This window comes from Podarcis erhardii (genome assembly GCF_964252035.2).
Source record: "Podarcis erhardii genome assembly, chromosome: 15".
NCBI lineage: Eukaryota > Metazoa > Chordata > Lepidosauria > Squamata > Lacertidae > Podarcis > Podarcis erhardii.
In genome coordinates this window covers 35,564,438-35,589,293 of record NC_138505.1, presented here as the reverse complement: position 1 = coordinate 35,589,293, position 24,856 = coordinate 35,564,438, and the positions used below count along the sequence as shown (strand labels likewise).

General features: G+C 43.0%; 1 protein-coding gene across 7 annotated transcripts in view; it reads left to right on the top strand.

Moving 5' to 3' along the window:
* Positions 1-24,856, top strand: part of SFSWAP (splicing factor SWAP) — a 107,000-nt gene that overhangs the window by 77,568 nt on the left and 4,576 nt on the right. For all 7 annotated transcript variants that reach the window (XM_081842235.1, XM_081842234.1, XM_081842233.1 and 4 more), the window contains 3 exons: positions 4,194-4,465; positions 8,951-9,076; positions 24,428-24,595. In XM_081842235.1, coding sequence (XP_081698361.1) covers positions 4,194-4,465; positions 8,951-9,076; positions 24,428-24,595 — 566 coding nt within the window. The remainder of the gene's footprint in view (positions 1-4,193; positions 4,466-8,950; positions 9,077-24,427; positions 24,596-24,856) is intronic.

The window sequence follows — 24,856 nt, the reverse complement described above, 5'->3', positions numbered from 1 at the left end:
TGAGATGAGGGGGATAGTTGCATTTAATTCACATGGCAATGCTGTAAAATTCTTTATGGTCCTTGAAGCAAAATTAACAAAGGGTAGCTTTACTACAGTGTGGAGCATCTCCCCCCCCCCCTTTCTTTTTTGCAAACACGGTCATAAAAAACCACTGTCAATTAGCACTCAAAGAGAGATGTGTCTCCCTCATATCTGAAATTTGGCTTTCCATTACCTTTGTGTATTGTCCAACATAATCACAGTTGAAGAGGCAGGAGGCAAACCTAGAGCCATCATTTTTAATTGGTTTTCTTTATCGTAAGAGATTCTTACTAAAATTCTTCTAAGCCTTTCCATGTTAAGTAAGGCAAGGATAAGATAGGCAAAGTTGGGAACCAGTGACCCTCCAGGTGATGTTGGACTGCAACTCCCATCATCCCTGACGGTTGTCCAGGCTGGCTGGGGTCAATGGAGTCCAACAACAATTAAAGAGGCCACATGTTCCCCAATCCTGGTTTATAGCAGATGCATAGAATTTCTCCAGCTTAAAATAGCAGATGAGATCTTAATGGAACATTTCATATGGAAGGTGGCTGTTGGGGGAGGAGGAAGGCCTGTGGTGCTAGATTTCTTTTTCTTTTCATTTTTTGTAGAGGCACAAAATGGCAATTTGCAAATTTCCTGGTATATTAAATTGCTATATTAAATTGACTGAAGTTTAGGGACACTTTTTTTATTACTTCTTTATTTTAAGTTTACAAATGAAAAATATAGGGGAGGATGCAACAAATGCATGTTGCTATGCAGGTGTACTTGGCAAGAATCTGTTATTGTCTGCAGGTCTCTGAGTTGATGTTCGGTGACAAGCCAGGTTTTGGTGTTCCTTAATGGTCCAGTTTGCGCATAGCACTACATCACTTGCATGCACAAACTGGAATGAGGCAGACTAAAGCCTCGGGCTCACATGCTCCTTTTCCCTCCTCCTACACTGTGTGGATAAGAACTTGGCTGGTCTTTCATTTCAGTTAATCTTAGCTTGCTGCCTATGAACAGAGACCATGGTTTTAATCCAGACTCTTGCCAGTCTCTGTTCAGCAGGCTTATTTAACTAACCAGAATTTGTGATATGCCCTGGATTTGGTTCATGAAAAATTTCAGAGGAAAGTGAAACTAAATGCTAGCGAATTGCTGTTCCCAGCCACTCAGAAGGAAGGGGGGGGGCGGGAGTGACCAAACCCTAGATTTTTTAATTAGACTCATTTCACTTTGTGTATTAGCAGTAAAACATGGTTTAGTGTGAAGTGCCGGTGCATCCAGTGTGAGGAATGTTAGAATGTTCATTTAACTTCACATGGGTGTTGGTTGGATAAAACCATTTCTAGGGTATCTCTCATACATATTATTATATATTTATACCAGCACAGGTTCATGTTGGGAGATCATTGTGGCAACAGTGACTTGATTGAGGTAGTACTATGTCTTAAGTTTAACCTTGTTGCATTCGCTGAACATCAGGTGTCCATATGTGTAGACAAGATGGGGGAGAGGCTTATCATTAGCATCTCCATGTAGAAGTGGGAAAGCCCCTTCTATGAAACTCTGGAGAGCTGCCCACCAAGTGTAGACAGTACTGACAGTCTGAATCTTTGTAGAAAAGCTTTATATGTAATTTACTTTTTCATCAGGAATATGTCAGCTGCACTGTGAAACAAGTATAACTTTACATTACTATCCCATTTGAATGTGAAGGGTGGTTGAGAAACCTGGTGGTGTTTTTTTACGTGGGGGGCAGGTGAGAAATCACATAGGCTTCTGAAGATGAAACCATTTATTTGGCTGAGGAATTACTGCTGAATATGTATGCAATGCTTGTGAAAATTAGAAAGTTATATTCTGTCTTGCTGGATGTGAGGTGTCTCATCAAAACCAGCACATAAAGCACAGATTATTCCTTTTTATTGGGTCATCTCTTGCTCTGAGCAAGATTGTCCAAGTTTCCCAAGCCTTGCAGACTGCTGCAGCAGATAAATGTTGCTGTGCTTCAGTCCCTCATAGAAAGTGACCTTGTTAGAATAAGATTGAGAAAATGAGAAGAAAGTAGCATCCAAATGCAAAAAAGGGACAGGGTAATAATAATTGTGACAGTTTCTTTCTTTATTTGGGTCTCTTCCCAGAAAATGTCAAGAAGCAATGAAAGATCAAAATTCAGCAAATACAACTTTTCATTCTTGCCTACCAATACTTTATACATTATTAAAGTCCTTTCCCTCTAGTCTGTCTAGCTCTCAGAAACATGTTGAAAATGGGTATGTGGGGTAAAAATATTAAATGTGGATCCCATGTTATAGGTTGATGTTCTAGATGAGCCTTGGGCTTGAAAGAGTGGAAGATGGCTGCACTAAGTTTATTTTATTTCCTTTAAAACAATTATACACTCCTTTACAAATTCCAAGCCAGCTTGCATCCTGAAACAATACGTGGAGCAGAATTCTGAAAGAAACAGTAATAGGTGAAAAAATGTGATTTCAGGAGGTGCTGATTAAGCCTTGTGCTCACTTTATTTCCAGTTGAAAGTTGAATGTGCAGTGGGTATCACAGTGAGGCAGTAGAGCACTTTAAACATTCTGCTCTCTACTCTTGTTTGGAAGCTAGATATCTAAAGTAGATGCCAGATCTACCATTACAAACCTTCTCTGCTTCTTTTTGTAAAATAACTTCAGCTAGCCAGTCACACATTTCTCGCGTAATACAAAGTCACTACAACAAACTTTCCTGACCTACAACGTAGGAAGGGTGGAGAGATGCCAGCTACTGACTTGTAAGTTACCTGTTAGGACCTCTGCTGAGTTACGCTTCTGACAAGGATGGAAACTTTTTGTTAGGAGAAGTATTCTAGTAAGAGATGTAGATACAACACGTGTTATTCCTCTCATCTTAGGTCAAAGTGTGACCCACTTCTGGGTTCCAACTCTCAGGTGACATCCAGTGATTCAGCATATTCAGTTCCTACTTAGTTACTCCTTGTCTGATTACCTTTGACTTAGAAGTGGGAAGCTGAATGTGATGGGGCTCATTGCTAGTGAAAAGCCTTCCTTTTCTTTCTTCTTTGGTAATCACTCATAGCCGAGTAAGATTGTCTTCCATGAACACGGTTTTAACAGTGAGGCCGTAAGTGACTGTGGAGGCCAATTCTGGATCTACATGTCCTTCCACAATGAGGCCATAGCTTTCTGGGCAGGAGTTGATCATGGTGAGGGTTTGCCAAACGTGCCTTCCTCTTGGAACGTTTCTCGCTTTCGTCCTGCGTTCAAGTGTCTTCAAAGTCCATTATATCTTTGGTAAAGGCTGTTCTCCAATTGGAGCACTCGCAGGCCAGTGTTTCCCAATTGTTGGTTTTATACTACATTTTTTAAAATTTGTCTTGAGAATCTTTAAACCCCTTTTGTTGACCATCAGCATTACGCTTTCCATTTTTAAGCTTGGAATAGAGTAGTTGCTTTGGAAGAAATTGATGTTGGAGAATAGTTGCTTCAACACTGGTGATCTTTGCTTCTTCCAGTACACTGGCATTAGTTGGCTTGTCTTCCCAAGTGATGTGTAAAAATTTTTTGGAGACACCGTTGATGGAATATTTCAAGGAGTTGGAGATGGGGTTTATGTAGTCCATGTTTCACAAGCATACAGTAAGGTTGGTAGTACAGTAGCTTTGTAAACAAGCATTTTGGTTTCCCTGTGAATGTTCTGGTCCTCAAACACTCTGCACTTCAGTCGGGAGAAAGCTACACTCGCAGAGCTCAGGCGATGCTGGATTTTGGCATCAATGTTGGCCCTTGTGGAAAGATAATGTTACACCATTGAGTTGGTGTTCCTTTACAGGTCATATGATGGGCCAGATTGTTGAATTGAGTCTGATTTGATGAGCACATGGACTCAACTTTATTCATGGTTGACTGAAAAATCCTGGCCTGATTTCTTCAGTTTATCACTGTTAAATATGCAAAATGTTTCCTCCATCTCCATTCTCAGAGCAGCCATGGAACAATAGGTCATTAATGATCCCTTTTTACTGTTAGGAGATTTAGGCTAATAACTGGCCAAAGATTAACAAGGGACTGCAGAGGGGTTTTTCGATTTTAACCTAGACTTCCAAACTAATGTATATACTGTGTACATATTGACACAATGCTAAAACCTGCCTGGCTTTATTTCAGACTGTTGGTAACATGCAGTGTCCCCTGTTGACTGGCATCAGGACATTGCCAACCTTGGAAGCAAAGGCACCTGAAAGGCCTTCAAGCAGAAGCAGAGATCTGCCCAGGGAAGAAGAGCGGGAGAAAAAGAAAAAAAAGCACAAGAAAAGATCCCGGTCAAGGTCAAGGTCGCCTCCTTCCAAATATCACTCTTCGTCTAAATCCAGGGTTCGATCACATTCAAAAGCCAAGCACTCACTTCCCACTGCCTATAGAACTGTCCGGCATTCCAGGTGGGTTTTCTGAACTGATGTTATTGTTAAGTGCTTTTCTACGCTCATTTCGTTTTCCTCGGCGGTGCCGCCTTTGTGAGGCTGCCATACATGCAATCTATTCACCAGGTTCAGATTAGATCTTTATGATATATTGCCTAAAACTGTAATGTCTCAAGCAAATGCATGTTTTGTTTTTGTACTTATGCCCTGTCTTCCACACATTAAAAGGTTATAGAATGCTGCAGCTGATCACATGGGCACACGCCTTATGCTGTTTTGGAAGCAAGGTGTGTCATTTTAAAATAAAGCACTACTTCTGTGGCCTCAGAGAAGCCACCATTTCTCAGCCTCCCCATCCCCCCCAAAAAACTACCCTCTAAGCATTGTAATATGGGAATTAAAATACAGGCCTCCTGCTTTACAGGGTTGCTATAAAGATTACAGAAGCTCAGTACTTGAGATATTCTGAGTGTTAACCTATATTGAACTTTTTTTTAATTGGGCATAGCCACCCAGCAGTTTTGCTTTTGCTTTCAGGAGCGCAACTTAACTTGGTTTTGTTCTAATAAGTTGGCACACATTTTGTTAGGAACTGGTGTTAAAACTTTGTTTTGATTTGATTAAACAACCTTTAGGACTCATTTACCTCGAGAAGATGAATTGAAGTTCGGGTAATTGTGAGTTTGAAAGCTAAAGATTAAAGGGCTTTTGGAACAAATGGCACTGTGCACAATTCATACCTTGCACAAAGTGATATTCAGAGTCCTTCTAGGGGCATCCTGCTGCTCCTTTTCTTCTTCTTCGCTGAGTTACCAGGCCAATTTTGAAAGCAGGCATGGTCTTGTTCTAAAAAACCCCAACAACGTTGTGTGGGAATGTGGTGCTATTCGGAACAAGGGGCATTCCTTGCATAAGAGAGCCCTAGCAAAGCTTTGTGTGTTCTCAGCATATATTTACCACTCTGTGGTCCCTGAAATAGATGTGTTTCATGTTTTTGGACTAAAGCTCCCATCAGTCATGGCCAGCATGGCCCTTGATCGGGGATGATGGGAGTTGTTTTTCAAAACATATAGAGGGCATCAAATTGGGAAAGACTAGTGTACACAGCCCTGAGCTAGTCAGACAAATAATCCAACCTAATAAAAGGCAGCTTCCTGTGTTTCAGCACTAGCGTATATGGGGCTAGAGGGTCTCTGGCAGCAAATGGTTCCTCAAACCTCATGCAGCTTCAGATACACCTTGGAAACCTGATAGCTGTTAGCTTAGAACTACAGTTACAACTTTTAAAGGACCACACCATTGTAGATAGAAGTGTGAAAATATGCCTAAAAGGGCCAGACACAAAGAGCATGACTAGGGAATGGCTGTACAAGTGCTGAGTCACTTGTTCCCATTTGGAGCTGTTGCCAGCGGGAAGATATTGGGGGGGGGCAAGAATATTGAGGGGATCTGGGTTCCTATCTTATATTAATCAGATTTCTCAAAGACCAGGTGCTGGTCTGCAAATCAGGCCATATGTGCAGCATATGCGTACACCCTTTTTAATCAACTTTTCCCTGTAGAGATTTTTGCTGCATAGCAAAGCCATTCATGGATAGCAAATATGAATTCATTTCGGTAGAAATTTTTGTCCTGCCTTTATAGTGCTGAAGCGCCACTCAGGACAGCTTACAACTATTTGAAATCAAAATGTCGTAACAAAACAATAAAAGACATTTTAATACACATTAAGTATGCTAGCAAGGCAGCATTAAAAATGCAGCCAGACCACAGATAAAAGCATAACCTTTATATAAAACAGAATATACTTAGCAGTATAAAAAGCCTGCAGGAATAAAAATGTCTCTTGTCTTTCACCAGCTGGTAAAGTGAACCTTCTGCATTTCAGCATGGCAAGATACTCCACAGTATCAGTATGTCCTGTTGTTGGGTGGCCATATTAATATGTTTCAGATACATTACTGTGAGGAAAACCTCAAGTTTTCTTTCCTTGTCAGCTTTCTAGACTCATTCCAGCTTTTCTCTATTGGCTCATGCCCCAGTGAAGGATCTTTATCCCTAACACATAGGAAAAATGATCACTTTGGGGCCCCCTTTGTTCAGCTGAATCCAGCACCTGATCCTTGTGTTTGCTCAGTTGGCCTCACACATAAGCATAAAATGGATCTCAACTGTACAGTAGTTTAGTAGCTGTGAACCGTCAGTCTTGGAATACCTAATGCATGGTATCCTGGTTGAGAAAACTCACAGTTAATACAAATAAGGAACATATTAATTATGAATATGTAAATGTTCTTTATTTTTGCTTACAAAGTTTGTTGAATGAGGTTGGCATTGTATGTCAAAGGGTGGAGGCAGAGATAAGATCATAAAAATAAGTGGTTACACAGTGAGTGATTTAATTTTGCAGTTAGATTTTACACCTGAAAATCCTCAGGCCACTTGTTCACAAAGTCCCACCTACAGAAAGATATGACACTTGCTCTGAGGGCCTATCTCTGGCTGCTCCTGATAAATGGGTGTGGAGGATTGTCAGACTCCCAAGTTTGCATTTCAGTTCAGCCAAGAATTTCATTTCACATTAATTTTCTTTATGCATTTCACTAATAGATTACTTTGCTAAGCCACCTACTCTGTTTACCCAGCTAACAAACCCTGTATAGTAATTAGCAGAGAGAGGCATGATTAAAGGATTACTTTTGAGATTAGCTGATTGGCAGAGGTAAAGTTAACATGCTTATTGTCTCAGTTTCAAAGAATCAACTAGGCTAGGGCGCAAAATGGTTTCCCTTTGTTAAAATGGTGCGAATTTGTGTGCTGCGTTGCTTCAAAATCCATTCATTTCCCTTGGAGGCAACATCTTTTTGCACCAGTGCTACTCCTTAAGATGTAGGATTATATGCCAAATCTTTCCAACATAATAGAACTTTAAACAGACCTTGTTTAGCAACACAATTGAAAGGGAAGGCCTTATTAATATTTCACACCTTATCAAATAATATCCTTAGGATTTATCATGTTAAAATAAGGCTAGTAAAAGCAGCTCTTCTCTATTTAATACTGTGGGGTGGGGCGGGAAAGTACCTTAGTCAAAGCTGTGTTTGTTTTTAAATGGATAGATAGATAGATAGATAGATAGATAGATAGATAGATGTTTTATTCTATAAAAAATGTTTATAGAAACATTTTTTCTATATACAGTAGAACATACAGTACTCTCATTTTGACTCAAGAAAATCACCATTTTATAGTTCAAATTGGGAAAAATAAATACAGCAAATGGACAAAAGTTCAAAGATTCACAAAATGTTTAGGGGTATGTGTACCCCTGCGTACCCCCAGAAGAAAGCAGAACCACTTGAAATTAAAGAACACAACACAGCTACTTACAAAGTAGTTTAAGCAAATAGCTTCCTTATTTGTCTGAGCCCTTGTAGGCTGAAACAGTTGTAATCACGCTTCCCTTAAAAATTCAGCTGCAGTTGAGGCATCTGAGCCCTTTTAGTGACCCTTCTTAACTTCCCATAGCAGCCTATTTATTACTATTATTATGAAGGTGAAGTGTGTGCATCCATATCTAATCCCAGAATCCACAGGGATTTAGAGCATGGAGCTAAGGCTGAGCAGCCCATCAGTGGGAGCAGCATCTGAGTGCAAGAGCTCTCAGGCAGCTTCATTAGTGCAAAGAGATGACTGCTGAGCCTTTAGAGGAAAATCCTGCTAAAGCATCAAGGTTCTGACTCATCTCCAGCTTCTTCAGTCTTGGTTTTTATCCCTCTTTACTATTACCGCTATCACCGTCCTTCTGTGAAAGATCGGGGATAAGATCAGATTTTCAAGGCAAACTGCAGTCACTCTGCAGTGCAGTACATAGCAGCTCCCCCCCCCAAAAAAAAATTCTTAGCACCTCTAGGTTAGGACTGCGAAAGAACCGTGTCTGAAATTCTGGAGTGCTGCTGCCGGTCTGGGTAGGCAGTCTTGAGCTAGATAGACCAGTGGTCTGATTCAGTATAAAGCAGCTTCGTTTGCTCACCTACTTAACATATCAAATCACTGCTTATAAATCTTAAAATGCATATGGCTTTGGAATCAAATAATTGAGAACTCAAAACGTGTGTGGGTGTGTGGAAGAAGGACCCTCAGGAAGCTGACAGTATCTCCAGTGAACAATATGTAGAGTATCTCCAGTGAATTGTAGAGTTGTAAGAGACCCAGAGGATCATCCAGACCAACCCCCTGTAATGCAGGAATAATCAGCCGGCCCATACGGGTTATCCGAATCCATGATGACCTTGGCATTATCAGCACCACGCCCTAACCAACTGAGCCACCTATCTGCTGGTTCTTTAAATATATGTATATATATTTGTGGTGTAACAGGAAAGTACATCTTGTAATGAGGTTTGAAGATAATGCACACCTACTGAAATCAGGTAATGAAATTAAGGCCCATCCCTTCCCACTTGGGATTTTGAACATTTCCCTCTTCTGCCTCCTGTTCAGGTCTCGCTCACGATCACCCAGGAGAAGAGCTCACACACCTGAAAGGCGCAGGGAGGAGAGGAGCGTCCCAACTGCATATCGTGTCAGCAACAGTCCAGGAATGAGTAGGAGGCGCACACGTTCCAGGTATGAGGCTGTGTTTCAGTTGAAGGTTTTCCTGGCTTTTTTTGGTTTTTTACTTCTTTAAAATATTCCTATTTGCAAAGTGGCTTACAACATTGCTTGCTTGTTTGATATGCCGTCCTCCAGCCAGGTATCACTGGGAAGCTTACAATATAAAAACACAAGGTTACATAACAGAATGACAAGCAAAACAACAACAACACACACACCACACACAGAGAGCTTAAAAGGCCATGGGTAGGTTAATTAGTCAAAAGGCCCAGGAGAAGAGGAATGGTTTTTTCCTGGTACCTAAAGATACATAATGAAGGCACCAGCTGAACCTCCCTGGGGGGAGAGTGTTGCCATCCTGCAGACCTGTCATGCAGGGGGCACAAGAAGATACAAGGGGGCCTTGTATGATGATTGCAATTACTTAAAATAACATGCAACTTTTAAAAAATCGAATTAATGCAGCAGCAGCCCCATTTCAGAAATTTAGCTGTAACATTCTAAAACAAGTTTGTCTTTCGGAATGTTAGAGGTTTTCTTTGTTAATTTCCAGCTTGCATGCTGGCTGGAAATGTTGGAAGTTAGGAGTGCAAAGTATCGGGGGGGGGGGCATCGCCTTAAATACAAAATACAGTGCTTTCTTCCTTTCAAATGCACCTTCCTAATTTCAGAGTGGTTTCTTGTAACAAGGAACATCAGAGCCTTCATAGTCTTTTCTGTGCAACAAAAGCAAAAAGTACTATCAAACTGGATGTACAGTTGCTTGGCAGAGTTGAAGAAAAGAAAGGGCCTTATGTTTTTATATTCATCTTGGGCTTATCAACTTCCTGGTTACACAACTTGTGCACTGGATCTATTGTAAAAGTAGTGTGTTGTTGAGAGTCCAACACTGTCTATGTATGTGGTGGAGTTGTGAGTAATGGGGGGGGGGGGAGTGTTTCCCCCTGAAGTTGCAGACTGCCACTTTCCAAGCTGTTAATTTTTATATCTGTTGGGGACATCTGCCACTGACAGCTTAAAAGTCCTTTCCCTTTTATAGTTTTGCTAACTGCTGTATTGTGACTGCATGATTTGCTCTGTGATCTCAGAAAGTAAATAAAAATTCTTTTACCTTTTTCATCTTTCTCATTGTACATATGGAGGCAAGCAAAATGCATGCCACAAAGCTGGTTGCTGAGGAGATAATGGGGATAATTAATAATGGCCAAACAATAAATCCTGCAGTGGTAATACCATGGTCATAGGAACACATAGCTATGGTTCCTTAATAACACAGGAGCCTACCCATCCCAGTACTCTGTGTGCATTGGATTATCAGCTTTCTGGACAATGTCTGGGTATTTGGGGGTTGCCAGCAGTCTCTTTTTTCTGGAAAGCTTTCAGTTGCAGAAATCACTTGCCAGTTAACCGGCAGCAAGCTGGAACAGACGGGATAAATATGTGTCTTATCTAAGACATAAATGTGTCATTCACAGAATATCCACATTTTGAGCATAATGCCAGTAAATTGTCTTGGGCATTAAAAACAAATAGAAGTTAGACTTGAGTGCATTCTCTTCATGCTAGGTTGTCAACATACCCCAGCATGAACAATTTGTACTCTGAGAGAGGGTAAGCCTTTGGATAATATGTGAACTGGCACAATTCTTGTTGATTAGTCATTTAGTCATGTCCGACTCTTCGTGACCCCATGGACCAGAGCACACCAGGCACTCCTGTCTTCCACTGCCTCCCGCAGTTTGGTCAAACTCATGTTCATAGCTTCAAGAACACTGTCCAACCACCTCACCCTCTGTCGTCCCCTTCTCCTTGTGCTTTCCAAGCATCAGGGTCTTTTCCACGGAGTCTTCTCTTCTCATGAGGTGGCCAAAGAATTGGAGCCTCAGCTTCACGATCTGTCCTTCCAGTGAGCACTCAGGGCTGATTTCCTTCAGAATGGACAGGTTTGATCTTCTTGCAGTCCATGGGACTCTCAAGAGTCTCCTCCAGCACCATAATCCAAAAGCATCAATTCTTCGGTGATCAGCCTTCTTTATGGTCCAGCTCTCACTTCCATACATCACTACTGGAAAAACCATAGCTTTAACTATACGGGCCTTTGTTGGCAAGGCGATGTCTCTGCTTTTTAAGATGCTCTCTAGGTTTGTCATTGCTTTTCTCCCAAGAAGCAGGGGTCTTTTAATTTCGTGACTGCTGTCACCATCTGCAGTGATCATGGAGCCCAAGAAAGTAAAACTTCTCACTGCCTCCATTTCTTCCCCTTCTATTTGCCAGGAGGTGATGGCACCAGTGGCCATGATCTTAGTTTTTTTATATTGAGCTTCATCTCCCAGAACCCTCCATTTTTAATAGTCTCTTTCTTCAATAGAGATTGGATATCCTGTTAGAGATTCAACATGGTACTGTATTTCATTATATTTGGCTTTCTATCCAGACGAAGGAGGAGGAGAAGTGAAGGCACACATAGGCCCTAGATTGGCTTCCCTATCGTAAGAGTGCTAAATTTTTCATGCAAGAAAATGAACCAAAAAAAAATGGCTTCCCCCCTGTAATCTCTGAGAAATGCCACGGGCTTTTACAAGCAGGCATCCATGGTAAGCATATACTGCTGAAATCACATTCACCATAGAAACAGAATTAATATTTCCTTCCCTCAACCTTTTCTGTATATTATGGACTAATTATCTGCATATTTCTTGTCTGCACTGCTAGTGCTTGGTTTGCTTTTCTCTGTTCATGTGACATTCCGTCTCAGCATGTGGTATATGATTCTTGAAAGTTGCTTCTGACACACTTGAGCAAAGAAATCAACTTATTTTAAGTAGGCCTGTTTGGTTTCTGTGCTTGTTGCCTGTTTCCCCTCCTTTGCCCCTGCCCAAATCACACACAAAGGGTATAGAAAGCCTAGCTTTAAAAAGGTGATGATCTTACGTTAATATATTTTGAAGTTACTTTTTTATTGGAGCAAATGGTGCCTAAAAAATAAACTATATTGAGGCTTGCGGGGGGACCTTTGTCTCATCTGGATTGAGCTTCAGTTTCTTTTTTTTTATAATAATTTTTATTCATTTTCCAAACACATAATAAAGACAAGCGAAACACAAAACAAAAACATACAAAACATTTAAACATGTATAACTTCATAATCTTATTTTCATGCACCTTCTTTCCTTCGACTTCCCCATACCTCCCCATCACTGCATCCTTGTTTTACGATTCTTTAGCAACCCTTTAGTCAATTTATCTATAATTCCCTTTCATTAAGTTTTCTTTAATTTGTTAATTACAGCTGTAATTCTCTGCTTCTTACCCCTTGACATCTTAACACTCCTCAATTTTACAACAGTTTTTAAGATATATTTTAAATTTCTTCCAGTCCTCTTCCACTGTCTCCTTCCCCTGGTCGCGGATTCTGCCAGTCATCTCAGCCAGTCCCATAAAGTCCGTCACCTTTGTTTGCCATTCTTCCAGAGTAGGTAGTTCTTGCATCTTCCAATACTTTGCCAGAAGAATTCTTGCTGCTGTGGTAGCATACATAAAAAAAATCCTGTCCCTCTTTAACACCAATTGGCCAACCATGCCCAAGAGAAAAGCCTCAGGTTTCTTAGGAAAGGTCCACTTAAGGACTTTCTTAATTTCATTATAGATCATTTCCCAAAAAGCTTTAATCTTGGGGCAGGTCCACCAAAGGTGGTAAAAAGTACCTTCAGTCTCATTACATTTCCAACATTTATTATTGGGCAAATGATAGATTTTTGCAAGCTTGACTGGGGTCATGTACCACCTATAGATCATTTTCATTATGTTTTCTTTCAAAGCATTACATGCGGTAAATCTAACACCAGTGGTCCATAACTGTTCCCAGTCAGCAAACATAATGTCATGACCGATGTCTTGTGCCTGAGCTTCAGTTTCTTGGCTCTCATCCAGTCCATTACTGAGGCAAGACGAAGAGCATACTCCAAACCTCCAGATAACCCCACTCAGTGTTTTCATGTAGATGTTTAAAAGCAATAGGGGGTAAAATTGAACCCCAATAAACCCCACATTGACAGCTTCACAGTGCTGGAGAACACTCCCAAAGCATTCCCATCTGGAAACATCCATCCAAGTAGGACCAGAACTACCGCAAAGTGGTTCTACCAACCCCTAACTGACAGCTGCTTCAGAAGGGTACCATGGTTGTTGGTATCAAAAGCCGCAGAGAGGTCGAGGGGAATGCCATGTTCTTTCCTGTGGCTTATATATACTTTTTGCTGTTGCTTTCCCAATGAGATGTGAGCTGGGTAGCGAAGCATTATTATTAATTAGCCACTTGGCCTCCCAATGTACTTGCTTCTGTGTACATCATGGTTGGTGAACTTTGACAAATACATGGAGGATAAGGCTTTAACAGTGGCTACCCATCAAACCTCCCATTCTTGGGCAAGGTGATTGAGCGAGTGGTTGCTGAACAACTCCAGGCACGCCTGGAAGAAGCGGACCATTTGGATCCCTTCCAGTCGGGATTCAGGCCTCATCATGGGACTGAAACTGCCTTGGTCGCACTGGTTGATGATCTCCGGCGGGCTAGGGACAAAGGTGAGAGCTGTTTCCTAGTTCTGCTGGATCTCTCAGCGGCGTTTGATACCATCGACCATGACATCCTTCTGGACCGTCTTGAGGGGCTGGGAGCTGGGGGCACTGTCATACAGTGGTTCCGCTCCTTCCTCCTGGGCCGTGTTCAGAAAGTGGTGGTGGGGGATGAGTGTTCAGACCCCTGGCCGCTCACTTGTGGGGTGCCTCAGGGTTCTGTCCTCTCCCCCATGCTTTTCAACATCTACATGCAGCCGCTGGGAGGGATCATCAGGAGGTTTGGGCTGGGTGTTCATCAGTATGCAGATGATACCCAGCTCTACCTCTCTTTTAAATCAGAACCAGTGAGGGCAGTGAAGGTCCTGTGTGAGTGTCTGGAGGCGGTTGGAAGATGGATGGCGGCTAACAGATTGAGGTTGAATCCTGACAAGACAGAAGTACTGTTTTTGGGGGACAGGAGGCGGGCAGGTGTGGAGGATTTCCTGGTCCTGAATGGGGTAACTGTGCCCCTGAAGGACCAGGTGCGCAGCCTGGGAGTCATTTTGGACTCACAGCTGTCCATGGAGGCACAGGTCAAATCTGTATCCAGGGCAGCTGTTTACCAGCTCCATCTGGTACGTAGGCTGAGACCCTATCTGCCTGCGGACTGTCTCGCCAGAGTGGTACATGCTCTGGTTATCTCCCGCTTGGACTACTGCAATGCGCTCTACGTGGGGCTACCTTTGAAGGTGACCCGGAAACTACAACTAATACAGAATGTGGCAGCTAGACTGGTGACTGGGAGCGGCCGCCGAGACCATATAACACCGGTCTTGAAAGACCTACATTGGCTCCCAGTACGTTTCCGAGCACAATTCAAAGTGTTGGTGCTGACCTTTAAAGCCCTAAATGGCCTCGGTCCAGTATATCTGAAGCAGCGTCTCCTCCCCCATCGTTCTGCCCGGACACTGAGGTCCAGCTCCGAGGGCCTTCTGGCGGTTCCCTCACTGCGAGAGGCCAAGTTGCAGGGAACCAGGCAGAGGGCCTTCTTGGTGGTGGCGCCCGCCCTGTGGAATGCCCTCCCATCGGATGTCAAGGCGATGGACAACTACCTGACATTCAGAAGACATCTGAAGGCAGCCCTGTTCAGGGAAGTTTTTAATATGTGACATTTTAGTGTATTTTTTATCTCTGTTGGAAGCCGCCCAGAGTGGCTGGGGAAACCCAGCCAGATGGGCGGGGTACAAATAATAAATTATTATTATTATTATTATAAGGGACGCGGGTGGCGCTGTGGGTAAAACCTCAGTGCCTAGGACTTGCTGATCGTATGGTCGGCGGTTCAAATCCCCACGGCGGGGTGAGCTCCCGTCGTTCGGTCCCAGCTCCTGCCCACCTAGCAGTTCGAAAGCGCTCTTAAGTGCAAGTAGATAAATAGGTACCGCTTAATAGCGGGAAGGTAAACGGCGTTTCCGTGTGCTGCGCTGGTGCTGGCTCACCAGCTGCAGCTTCGTCACGCTGGCCAAGTGACCCGGAAGTGTCTTCGGACGGCGCCGGCTCACAGCCTCTAGAGCGAGATGAGCACGCAACCCTAGAGTCGGACACGACTGGCCCGTACGGGCAGGGGTACCTTTACCCATCATAATGGTGTTTTCTCTAGCTCCAGTATCGGAGGCAGTATTATTTATTTAAAGGCATTTACAAGCCTCTTAATATTTAATATCTCTTTAAGTGGTATACAAAAATACAAGCGTTTGAACAGAAAAAAGATTAGAAAACAGAAATCAAGTTATAAAATAGTCTAGTCTTACGAGTCAGCAAAAACTAGGCAAAATACCCTACCAATCAAGTGAGGCAACTGTTGGATGATGTTTCATTTATGGTAGAGGGAAGATGGTTACAGTGCAGGGCAATGACCAAAAATCCTTGTTTTTGTGTTACCACCCTATGATGTTCCGTGGTGCCACAAGTAAAATTTCTTCATAAAATCTCTCTTTCCAGGAGTAGGTGGGCCTTCAGGCGACCTATTTCTGAGTTTATGGTTTTAAATGATAGCAACGCGACCTTGAACACAGCCCAGTAGCTCATCTGTAGCATGTGCACTTGCTTCACCATAAGTGCAACTTGTCCAAACAAGTCCCAAACAAAGCCCCACATAGAGTGCCTTACAGAAGTCCAGTTGTGATGTTCCGTACACTTGAATCATATCTACACCTTATATTTAAAGCACTATACTATGTGAACAGTCATGGTTTCCCCCAAAGAATCCTGGTAAATGTAGTTTGTAAGGAGAGTTGTTAGGAGATTCCTGCTCCCCTCCTGGAGCTACAGCAGGCATGGCCAAACTTGGCCCTCCAGCTGTTTTGGGACTACAACTCCCATCATCCCTAGCTAACAGGACCAGTGGTCAGGGATGATGGGAATTGTAGTCCCAAAACAGCTGGAGGGCCAAGTTTGGCCATGCCTGGGCTACAGTATCCAGAGTTCCCTGGGAAGAGGCATTGATTTTTAAACCACTCTGGGAATTGCAGCTCTGTGATGGGATTCGGGGCCTCCTCACTGTCAGCACCTTTGAAAATGACAGTTCCCTGGAAGCCATTACTGTTAAAGTGGCTTATTAGTGCTTTAATGGTAAGATGTGGGTGTGACTTTCAGAAAAACCGGGGGCTTATGCAAACTTACTTATCTAGCTTGTTCCTTAAACTATTCTGTTACTGCTACTGACTGGGGTGGCTCAGAAAGAAATGCGCAGGAGGTGGTATGTTCACTCCATGGATAGCTCTGACTTTTCAGACTGAAGGTGATCCTTTGGTTAGCAAGTGCCTTTTAAAACAGTTCATTAGTTGGGATTTTAATAGGAGGGACAATTCCATGGAGACTGTTCCTTTCATCTGCCGCAAATACATTTAGAAAATGACACTTTGCAGTTTTTTGCGGGCCCCGTTAAAGCAATCAACCTCATACAGTTGCCTCAAGTGTATAGCTTGTAAAAAGTTAGAGCAAGGCACCTTGGCTGCCACAGCTAAGGTTAATACTTGGGGTTGTTCATCATACTTGTAAAAAAAAAGGGGAAAGCACAACACAGCAGGCAAGAAAAATGTAAATGTGTTCAGTTTCAGCTTAGAAGGTTGAACTGGTAATCTTAATTAAAAGTAATTTGATGCTGGCAAGTTGTTAGGTAGCTCAGGATGGCCTATAAAAAGTCTATGCAGCTGGTATGTGTTGGGCACCTGGGCAAGTGTTGGAAAATCAACAAGAAGATACTGCAGCTGCCAACCATGTGCAAGATTCATGCTTTTCTCCCCCTTATCGGTACAAATGCCATTTTTCAGACAGCCTGCTTATAATCTTGCGTGTGGTGGCAGCTGTACACAATCAGCCGGCTGTGTAAGAAGCTGTCACAGCAGGATTGCTAAAGCAGCTCTAATATGGTTGTGTTGCGTGTTGTCAGCCTGCAGAGTTTCTGGTGTAGGAGCTACTGTTTAGTTTTATTTAGAGCATCATTATGCATGTTCCACTTCTCCAGAAGGAGTGTTGACACGCTTGGCTCCCAGGACAGGTTCTTCAGCTTCTCTTTAAGAGAGCACAAGTGAATGATGCTCTTCCCCTTCAGGTCTAGGTTCACATTGTGAACTCCTGTATTAGGGCATGCGTGCTCTGACTGGCAGCAGCTCCCCAGAATCTCAGATAGAGACTTCTCATGACTACACTCCCTGCTGAAATACAAGTGGCATCTGGTTGGCCACTGTGAAAACAGGAAGCTGAACTAGATGGTCCGTTTTCTTGATCCAGCAAGCTGTTCTTATGTTCTTATCTCTGTTGGCATTCCACCAGCTTTTGAAGATGTGCCTGTTTACACAGTCATCTCTTGCATCTCTAATAATAATAATAATATTTTTTATTTATACCCTGGCTAAGGCTGGGCTCAGGGCAGCTAACACCAAATATATAATACATTAAAAACACAAAATCAAACAATTGATTAAAACACAGCTTAAAATCAGAATAAAATTAAGTGGCCAACCCACGAATGACAGCCTTGAAGGTAGGAATATTAAATATTCGCCATGCCCGGTCAACCGTGCTGGTCCCATATGGGCCAATGGAAAGGGCCAAGGGGGCCACTTACATACAGGGTTTCATGGAAAGAAGGGGTCAGACTGGGCCTAGACCAAAAGCCTAGTGGAACAGTTCGATCTTGCAGGCCCTGCGGAAAGATGTCAAATCCCACAGTGTCCTATTGACCTGAGTGTCCTATTTTCATTTCTGTACTATTTTTAATGGGATTGATTTTTTTAAAAGTATTTTAATATGGCTGTTAATTTTAATCTTTTGAGTGCAATTTGAACAATAGAATCATAGAATTGTAGAGTTGGAAGGGACTCTGGGGGTCATCTAGTCCAACCCTCTGCAATGCAGGAATCTCAGCTAAAGCATCCATGACAGATGTGGCTTCCCAATCTCTGCTTTAAAAATCTCCAATGAAGGAGAGTTCACAGCCTCCCAAGGGAGTCCATTTCCACTGTTGGAACAGCTCTTACTGTCAGAAAGTTCTTGCTGATTTTTTAATATTTAAATTATGGATGGTTATATTTAAACTTTGCACAACTGGCTTTTATGCTGTGGAAGTGATGTAAGTCAGTAGTAGATCATCTCGTTTGCATGCAGACAGGTTCTATCCCCAGCATCTGCATGTAGGGCTGGGAGAGTACTCCTGTCTGAAACCCTGAAGAGCCACTGCTGGTCAGTGTAGACAATACCAGTTCCTCCACTGGTATGACTCAGTTATAAGGCAGCTTTCTATGTTCCTGCTTTTTAAACCTCTCAGAAGCCTATTTTAGCATTTAAGTGCATATTAATTGAGGTGGTGGTGCTGGTGATGCCAAGGAGGTTGAACTTCAGGCCTACTGCCATAGTCCCGCCCATAAATGCTTGAGCCTTTAGCTGTGCTACTACTTGTTGTAGCATGGCACTCAAAGGGTACTTGAAATTCAAGTGCAATATCTAGAACAGAGGTCCCCAAACTTATAGGGCCTAACTCCCCCCTTTTAGGAAAAAAAATATTCTGCACCCCCCTGCAAATTTACCTTCTTTAAGCAAATAAACAGAAAGATGCAGTGACAAATTTGCGTTCTTTTATGGATCTGTATTTCTACCTGTGTACGCATGGTTTTTCAAAGCTGGATGAGGATGGGGACTAGGCCCTACGGGGTAGACCCAAGTGAAGCTTGCTGGCTCAGTCTGATCCACTCCAGGCACAGGGCCAGCACCGCAGCCTGCAGTGAGAGGGGAAGGTATTTGATCCCCTGCTAAATTTGCCCATTTACCCCCTGACAAAGAAATGACCAGTTCATAATTTTAATTGTGGGATTATTTCTGGGCGTTTTCCTGTTGTTATTCTGTCTCTCACAGCTACAATAAACCTACCATTAAAATTATGGACTGGTCAAATTTAGCAGGGGATCAAATACTTTTTCTCTCACTGTAACTGCCATTGGCCAAATAGTCAGGCAAGCTGTGGTCCAGTTCCTGGGCATAGGTGAAGACTAAAAGGGTTCACTCAAGCATGGGGAAACCCCTCACCTCCAGCACGACTGCTGTATCCAGGGGAGGTGTTGTTGCCGTCCCACAGTGGCGCCCGACCTGGCGGTAAGCATCATTACACAACAGATGAAACATGTACACATGGTTTCTCAAAAATCTCTTCTTTCTCTATGTTTTCACCACCCCCTTATTTTTATCCAATGTCCCCCTATTGCACCTAAGGCTACTACTGCCCCCCTTGGTTTCAGCATGCCCAAGGAGCAGCATCGCCCATTTTGGGAAACATTGATCTAGAGGTTCTCGCTACTTCATTGCCCACCAGTAGTGCAGAATACTGGGTTGTCTTCTCTCTGTCCAGTAGGTGGCAGGACCTAGAAGAAAGATACTCCTCTGGGAATTGCACTTCCCGGCCAGAGCTGGCCTTTCCCTAGCCTTATCAGGAAATGCATGCTGGTCTGCCCCTCAGTTGAATGTCCTGATGAAGCAGTTGGGACCACTTCACCAAGAGTATGTGGCACGAGTCATCCCTTGGAGACAGACGCTATCATGGAAGCTGTATGCTACAGGGCTGGTAGCTGTCTCAGCCCTGTGATAGATTGCCAAGTACTTTGTTTTGTCCTTTTGTTAAATCTACAGTAAAAAGGGTTTTATGTGCCCATAAAACTTCTGCTTCCTATGCTAGCAATTTTCACTTATGTCTGCCAGTTACATTACCAATTCAAAACAACCTCATGCTGACTGCTGCAGCGAGATGGTTTGAATTAGTGTTTTTATATTCCCATGCGAAATGTTGTTTTATTTGGAAGCTTTTTATAAGAAGAAGCCTGTGTTTCTTGGATTTAAGAGGCCATCTTATGTAAAAACACAGCGTGCACAACTGTGTAGCAAAGCTGCAAAGTCTGCATGTTGGCCATATTGTCTAGGTGTGGGGGTTCCCCAAAATGGGGCACAGATGGTGCCTTCATAGATTAGGTGTCTGACAACCAAAGAAAAGACTTACCCTTGTGAAGATGCCACCCAGTTCCAGGTACATATATTTTAATCTGCCTGGGTCTTTTCATTACATTATTGAATTAGAACTTCGATTAAGAACTTGCTTTCTTATTTGACAGCATTTATATACGGCTCAATAACAGTGTTCTCTGGGTGGAAACTGTGCACTGGTTAATTTTATTATTTTAAATTCATTGCTTTTATCATTTTATATTCATTGTTCATAACTCACTGATCATAAGCCACCCTGGAAGCATGTCAAACTGAAAAGCCATGGTGTTTACACTTGCTAAATTTATTCTTAATTTCCATTGTGCCTTAAGTGTGCATAGCACTTTACAATATGCAGTGGGAAAGGTCTCTACCCCAAGGAGCTTACAATCTCAAATTTAGCCCAGAGGAGGCCAGAGAAGGGGAGGCAAGGACTAAGCAGGAAAGCAATTTGCAGTTGTTTTAGTTTTATGTACTTCGGCTCAGTTCACACTGGGTTACAGTAGGACATAGATCTTCAACCAGAGGGTTAGGATGTACAGCAATGTCAGGCAGACGAGAACTGAGCCGGCAGAGTTAACGGGCTGGAGCAATTGAGAAATGCATTGGCTGGCTTCAGAGTTCTCCCCACGTTTTGATTTTTGCATAGCATACATTCTCTCTCTCTCTCTCTCTCTCTCTCTCCCCCTCTCTCTCTCTCACACACACACACCATAATTCGCAATATATTGCCAGGTCAAAAATTATGAAACTGCAATCATGATTTGGACTTCAAACCGGTTTTGGACGGTATATCAATATTCTGCCCATCCCTAGCTTCTACAGCTTGGGTAGGCAAACTAAGGCCCGGGGGCCAGATCCAGCCCAATTGCCTTCTAAATCCGGCCCGCAGACGGTCCGGGACTCAGCAGGTTTTTACATGAGTAGAATATGGCCTTTTATTTAAAATGCATCTCTGGATTATTTGTGGGGCATAGGAATCCATTCATTATTATTTTTTCAAAATATAGTCCAGCCCCCCACAAGGTCTGAGGGACAGTGGACCAGCTCCCTGCTAGAAAGGTTTGCTGACCCCTGTTCTACAGCTTTGTAGACTTCCTGGAAGGAATCTCTGCTGGGACCAGAATGCGCAGGTATCAGCTGTGCCCACTTCAGACAGTCTCGTATATTCCGGTGGGCTATAAGGAAAGAGCACAGAGCTGTGAATGTATGTCAGAGGGATATTTTAGTGTGTTGAAGAGGATGGAAAGAGATTTGTAGCTGGCTCTGTTCTAATCACAGGAGTGGAACGGAACGGCTGTGAATACCTGTAGGAATCCAACAGCAGGTGAAAGAAAGTAGAAGAAGGTGAGAGAAGGAAATGATTGAAATGTGTGGGAAGGGAAAGTGGAATAAGATGTCAGCAGAGAGAGAAAGGCAACAGGCTGACAGCTGGAGCGTAGAGAATTGTGAAAGAAGGCAAGAATGGCAACAGAAGGGACTGGGAGAATGCAAGAAGGAGGCAAAGAGAAGGCAGGAGGTGTGAACAGGTGACAGAGGACAAAAAGTGCAAGGAGGTAGGGAGGGGCAAAGTGAGAGAAAGAAAGGCAGTGGCAAAAGAAATGGAAGGGAAGGTGAGATGCAGGAAGTGAGGGAAAGTTCATAGAATCGTAGAGTTGGAAGGGACCCCAAGTGTCATTTAGTCCAACCCCCTTCAATGCAGGAATCCTGCCCTGGATGCGCTTGAATCACCAGTCTTCTGGTTAACAGCCAAATTCACTGACCCATTGTACAGTGGTACCTCTGGATGTGAACGGGATCTCTCCCGGAGCCCCGTTTGCATGCTGAGCAGAACACAGCCCACGTCTTTGTGTGTGCAGGTCACGATTCACTGCTTCTGCGCATGCACGTGACATCATTTTGAGCACATGCGCGAACGGCAAAACCCGGAAGTAATGTGTTCTGTTACTTCCGGGCCGCCATGGAGCGTAACCTGAAAACGCTCAACCTGAAGTGACTTTGACCCGAGGTAAGACTGCCTCAAATTATTATTTTTATAATAAAATACAAACATAATAATTATGACTTGCCCTCTTGCTCTGTATCAGAGACAGGCATCACTGAAAGGGGAGCAGAGAGAGGGCAGAACTATTAAAGGTGTGTGAAATGTGGCAAGATGCCAGCAGATGAAAGTGATTGAAGCTGTTGAGGCATTTAGAAACAAAGCGTGCCCGTTTTCAGGATATTTTTTCAACGAATGGACAACTAGTTTTTGAAGAGCAGGAAAACTTTGTTCCATCTATGACAGGAAGAGGAAGTGTTCTCATCCACTTTGCTCACAGATCTGCTCCAAATCTAATTTTACAGTTTGGGCTTCTTCTTTTTTTTTTTTTTTTTAAGTCATTCAAAGAAAATACTGAGACTTTGGTTGAGGTGCTATTTGGAAAATGTCCTTGACATGTTTCTGACTGTTGCACCGTTGTTTCAAATGAAGATCAAACAGTAAATTTTGCTTCTATCAAAAGAAATGTTATTTCTCTCAAAAAGATGTGTGAAGATTTATAGCGGATCTGATCATGATTCACTGTGGGTGCACGAGTCACTAGAATTAAGCTTTGAGTTGCAGAAATAATTCCTTGAACTGTCTTGTTTTGTTGTTTAGTCGTGTCCGACTCTTCGTGACCCCATGGACCAGAGCACGCCAGGCACTTCTGTCCTCCACTGCCTCCCGCAGTTTGATCAAACTCATGATGGTAGCTTCAAGAACACCATACAACCATCTCATCCTCTGTCGTCCCCTTCTCCTTGTGCCCCTCCATCTTTCCCAACATCAGGGTCTTTTCCAGGGAGTCTTCTCTTCTCATGAGGTGGCCAAAGTATTGGGGCCTCAGCTTCAGGATTTGTCCTTCCAGTGAGCACTCAGGGCTGATTTCCTTCAGAATGGATAGGTTTGATCTTCTTGCAGTCCATGGGACTCTCAAGAGTCTCCTCCAGCACCATAATTCAAAAGCATCAATTCTTCGGCGATCAGCCTTCTTTATGGTCCAGCTCTCACTTCCATACATCACTACTGGGAAAACCATGGCTTTAACTATATGGACCTTTGTTGGCAAGGTGATGTCTCTACTTTTTAAGATGTTGTCTAGGTTTGTCATTGCTTTGAACTGTCTTGTTACACAAGTGTAAAAGTGCAAGTTCAACAGCTAACATTTTTGAAGTTCTGGATTTTGGTTAGTAAAGAATACCCAGGAAGCTGCCATTCATCTGCTGCCATTTGGTACTACTAACAAGACTTCTCAACAGTGGTGACCATAAAAACAAAACAAAAAAGCCCCAGAGTTCAGCTGTAGGAAATGGGGATCGGAGTTAGCCTTTCCTTTCAAATACCACCCCTCTCCGGAATGAAATCTAGAGAAGATAGACATCCCACTGAAATTGTGAGGGGGTCTATTTTTAAGTCACTGCTTCTTGATAAAATATAAAAATCACTGGGTTTTTATTTAGAAGCAATGCTAACGTAACACTATGTATATTGCTTTGTGAATTGCCATTTTAGGATTGATAAAGTGCGTTAACACCAGTAAGTGTAAACTGAAAGTGAAAGTTTGAAAGTGGGTCCATCTTGCAGGTTGTGAGTCAGAGGTGGGTCTTCGGTGTGGTCCAGTTGAAGACCACTGCAGTAGGGCATGGAAACCAGGGGGTTGTGCCATATGGAGGAAGCAGGAGGGGGTGGAGTTGCTTATAGATACAGCTACTTGCCACAGGCTTTGGTTTCTGTGCTACAGTTTCTTTCGCTATCGGCAAAACCAAGTATTTATAGATGATTAGGTACGATCTTTGCAATTTTCATTATGCAGTGGTACCTCGGGTTACATACGCTTCAGGTTACAAACTCTCCTAGCCCATAACTATTACCTCGGGTTAAGAACTTTGCTTCAGGATGAGAACAGAAATCGTGCAGCGGTGGCAGGAAGCCCCATTACCCAAAGTGGTGCTTCAGGTTAAGAACAGTTTCAGGCTAAGAACGGACCTCCAGAATGAATTAAGTACGTAACCAGAGGTACCACTGTATAAGTTAAAAGGGTAAATAATTATTCATGGTCCAAACTAAAGTTATATTGTGTGGAGGGTTGTGAGTCTCACTATATTTTAACGTTGGCATTAAAAAAAGAGGTTTATTTGATGCAGAGAATGGGTGTCTGTTTCGGTGGAGCTGAAAAGACCTGGGAAATTACATTCTTTCTGTAGCTGATGGCACAGCTTTATATTAATCAATATATTACTTTGTCTTTTTTTCCCCAGAAGTCCTCATGAAAAGAAGAAAAGGAGATCTCACTCCCACACCAAGTCCAAAGCGAGGTCTCATTCACCATCCATCTCTCCAGGCAAACAATCTGCACATAAGAACTCCACCCATTCAGCCAGTGTCTCTCCTGTGGAGAGTAGGGGATCCAGCCAAGAACGTTCTGGGTAATGAGCCCTTTCTAAATTCTAGGCACTGGCACTTCCCTGGTACAAAACACTGCAGCTAGACTGTTGATGGGAAATTTGAGGATCCAGGGCAGTGACTTGATCCTTTTTACTACTTAGCAGGATAATACAGAAGGATTCATACACACAGCAAATGAGGCAGGATTGTATAATGTTGTGCAGCAGGTGAGGCATCATAATTTTTGGAAGCTCTCCTGCATTTAAAGTTCCAGACTACTACTTGTAAGTGGAAAACCAGCA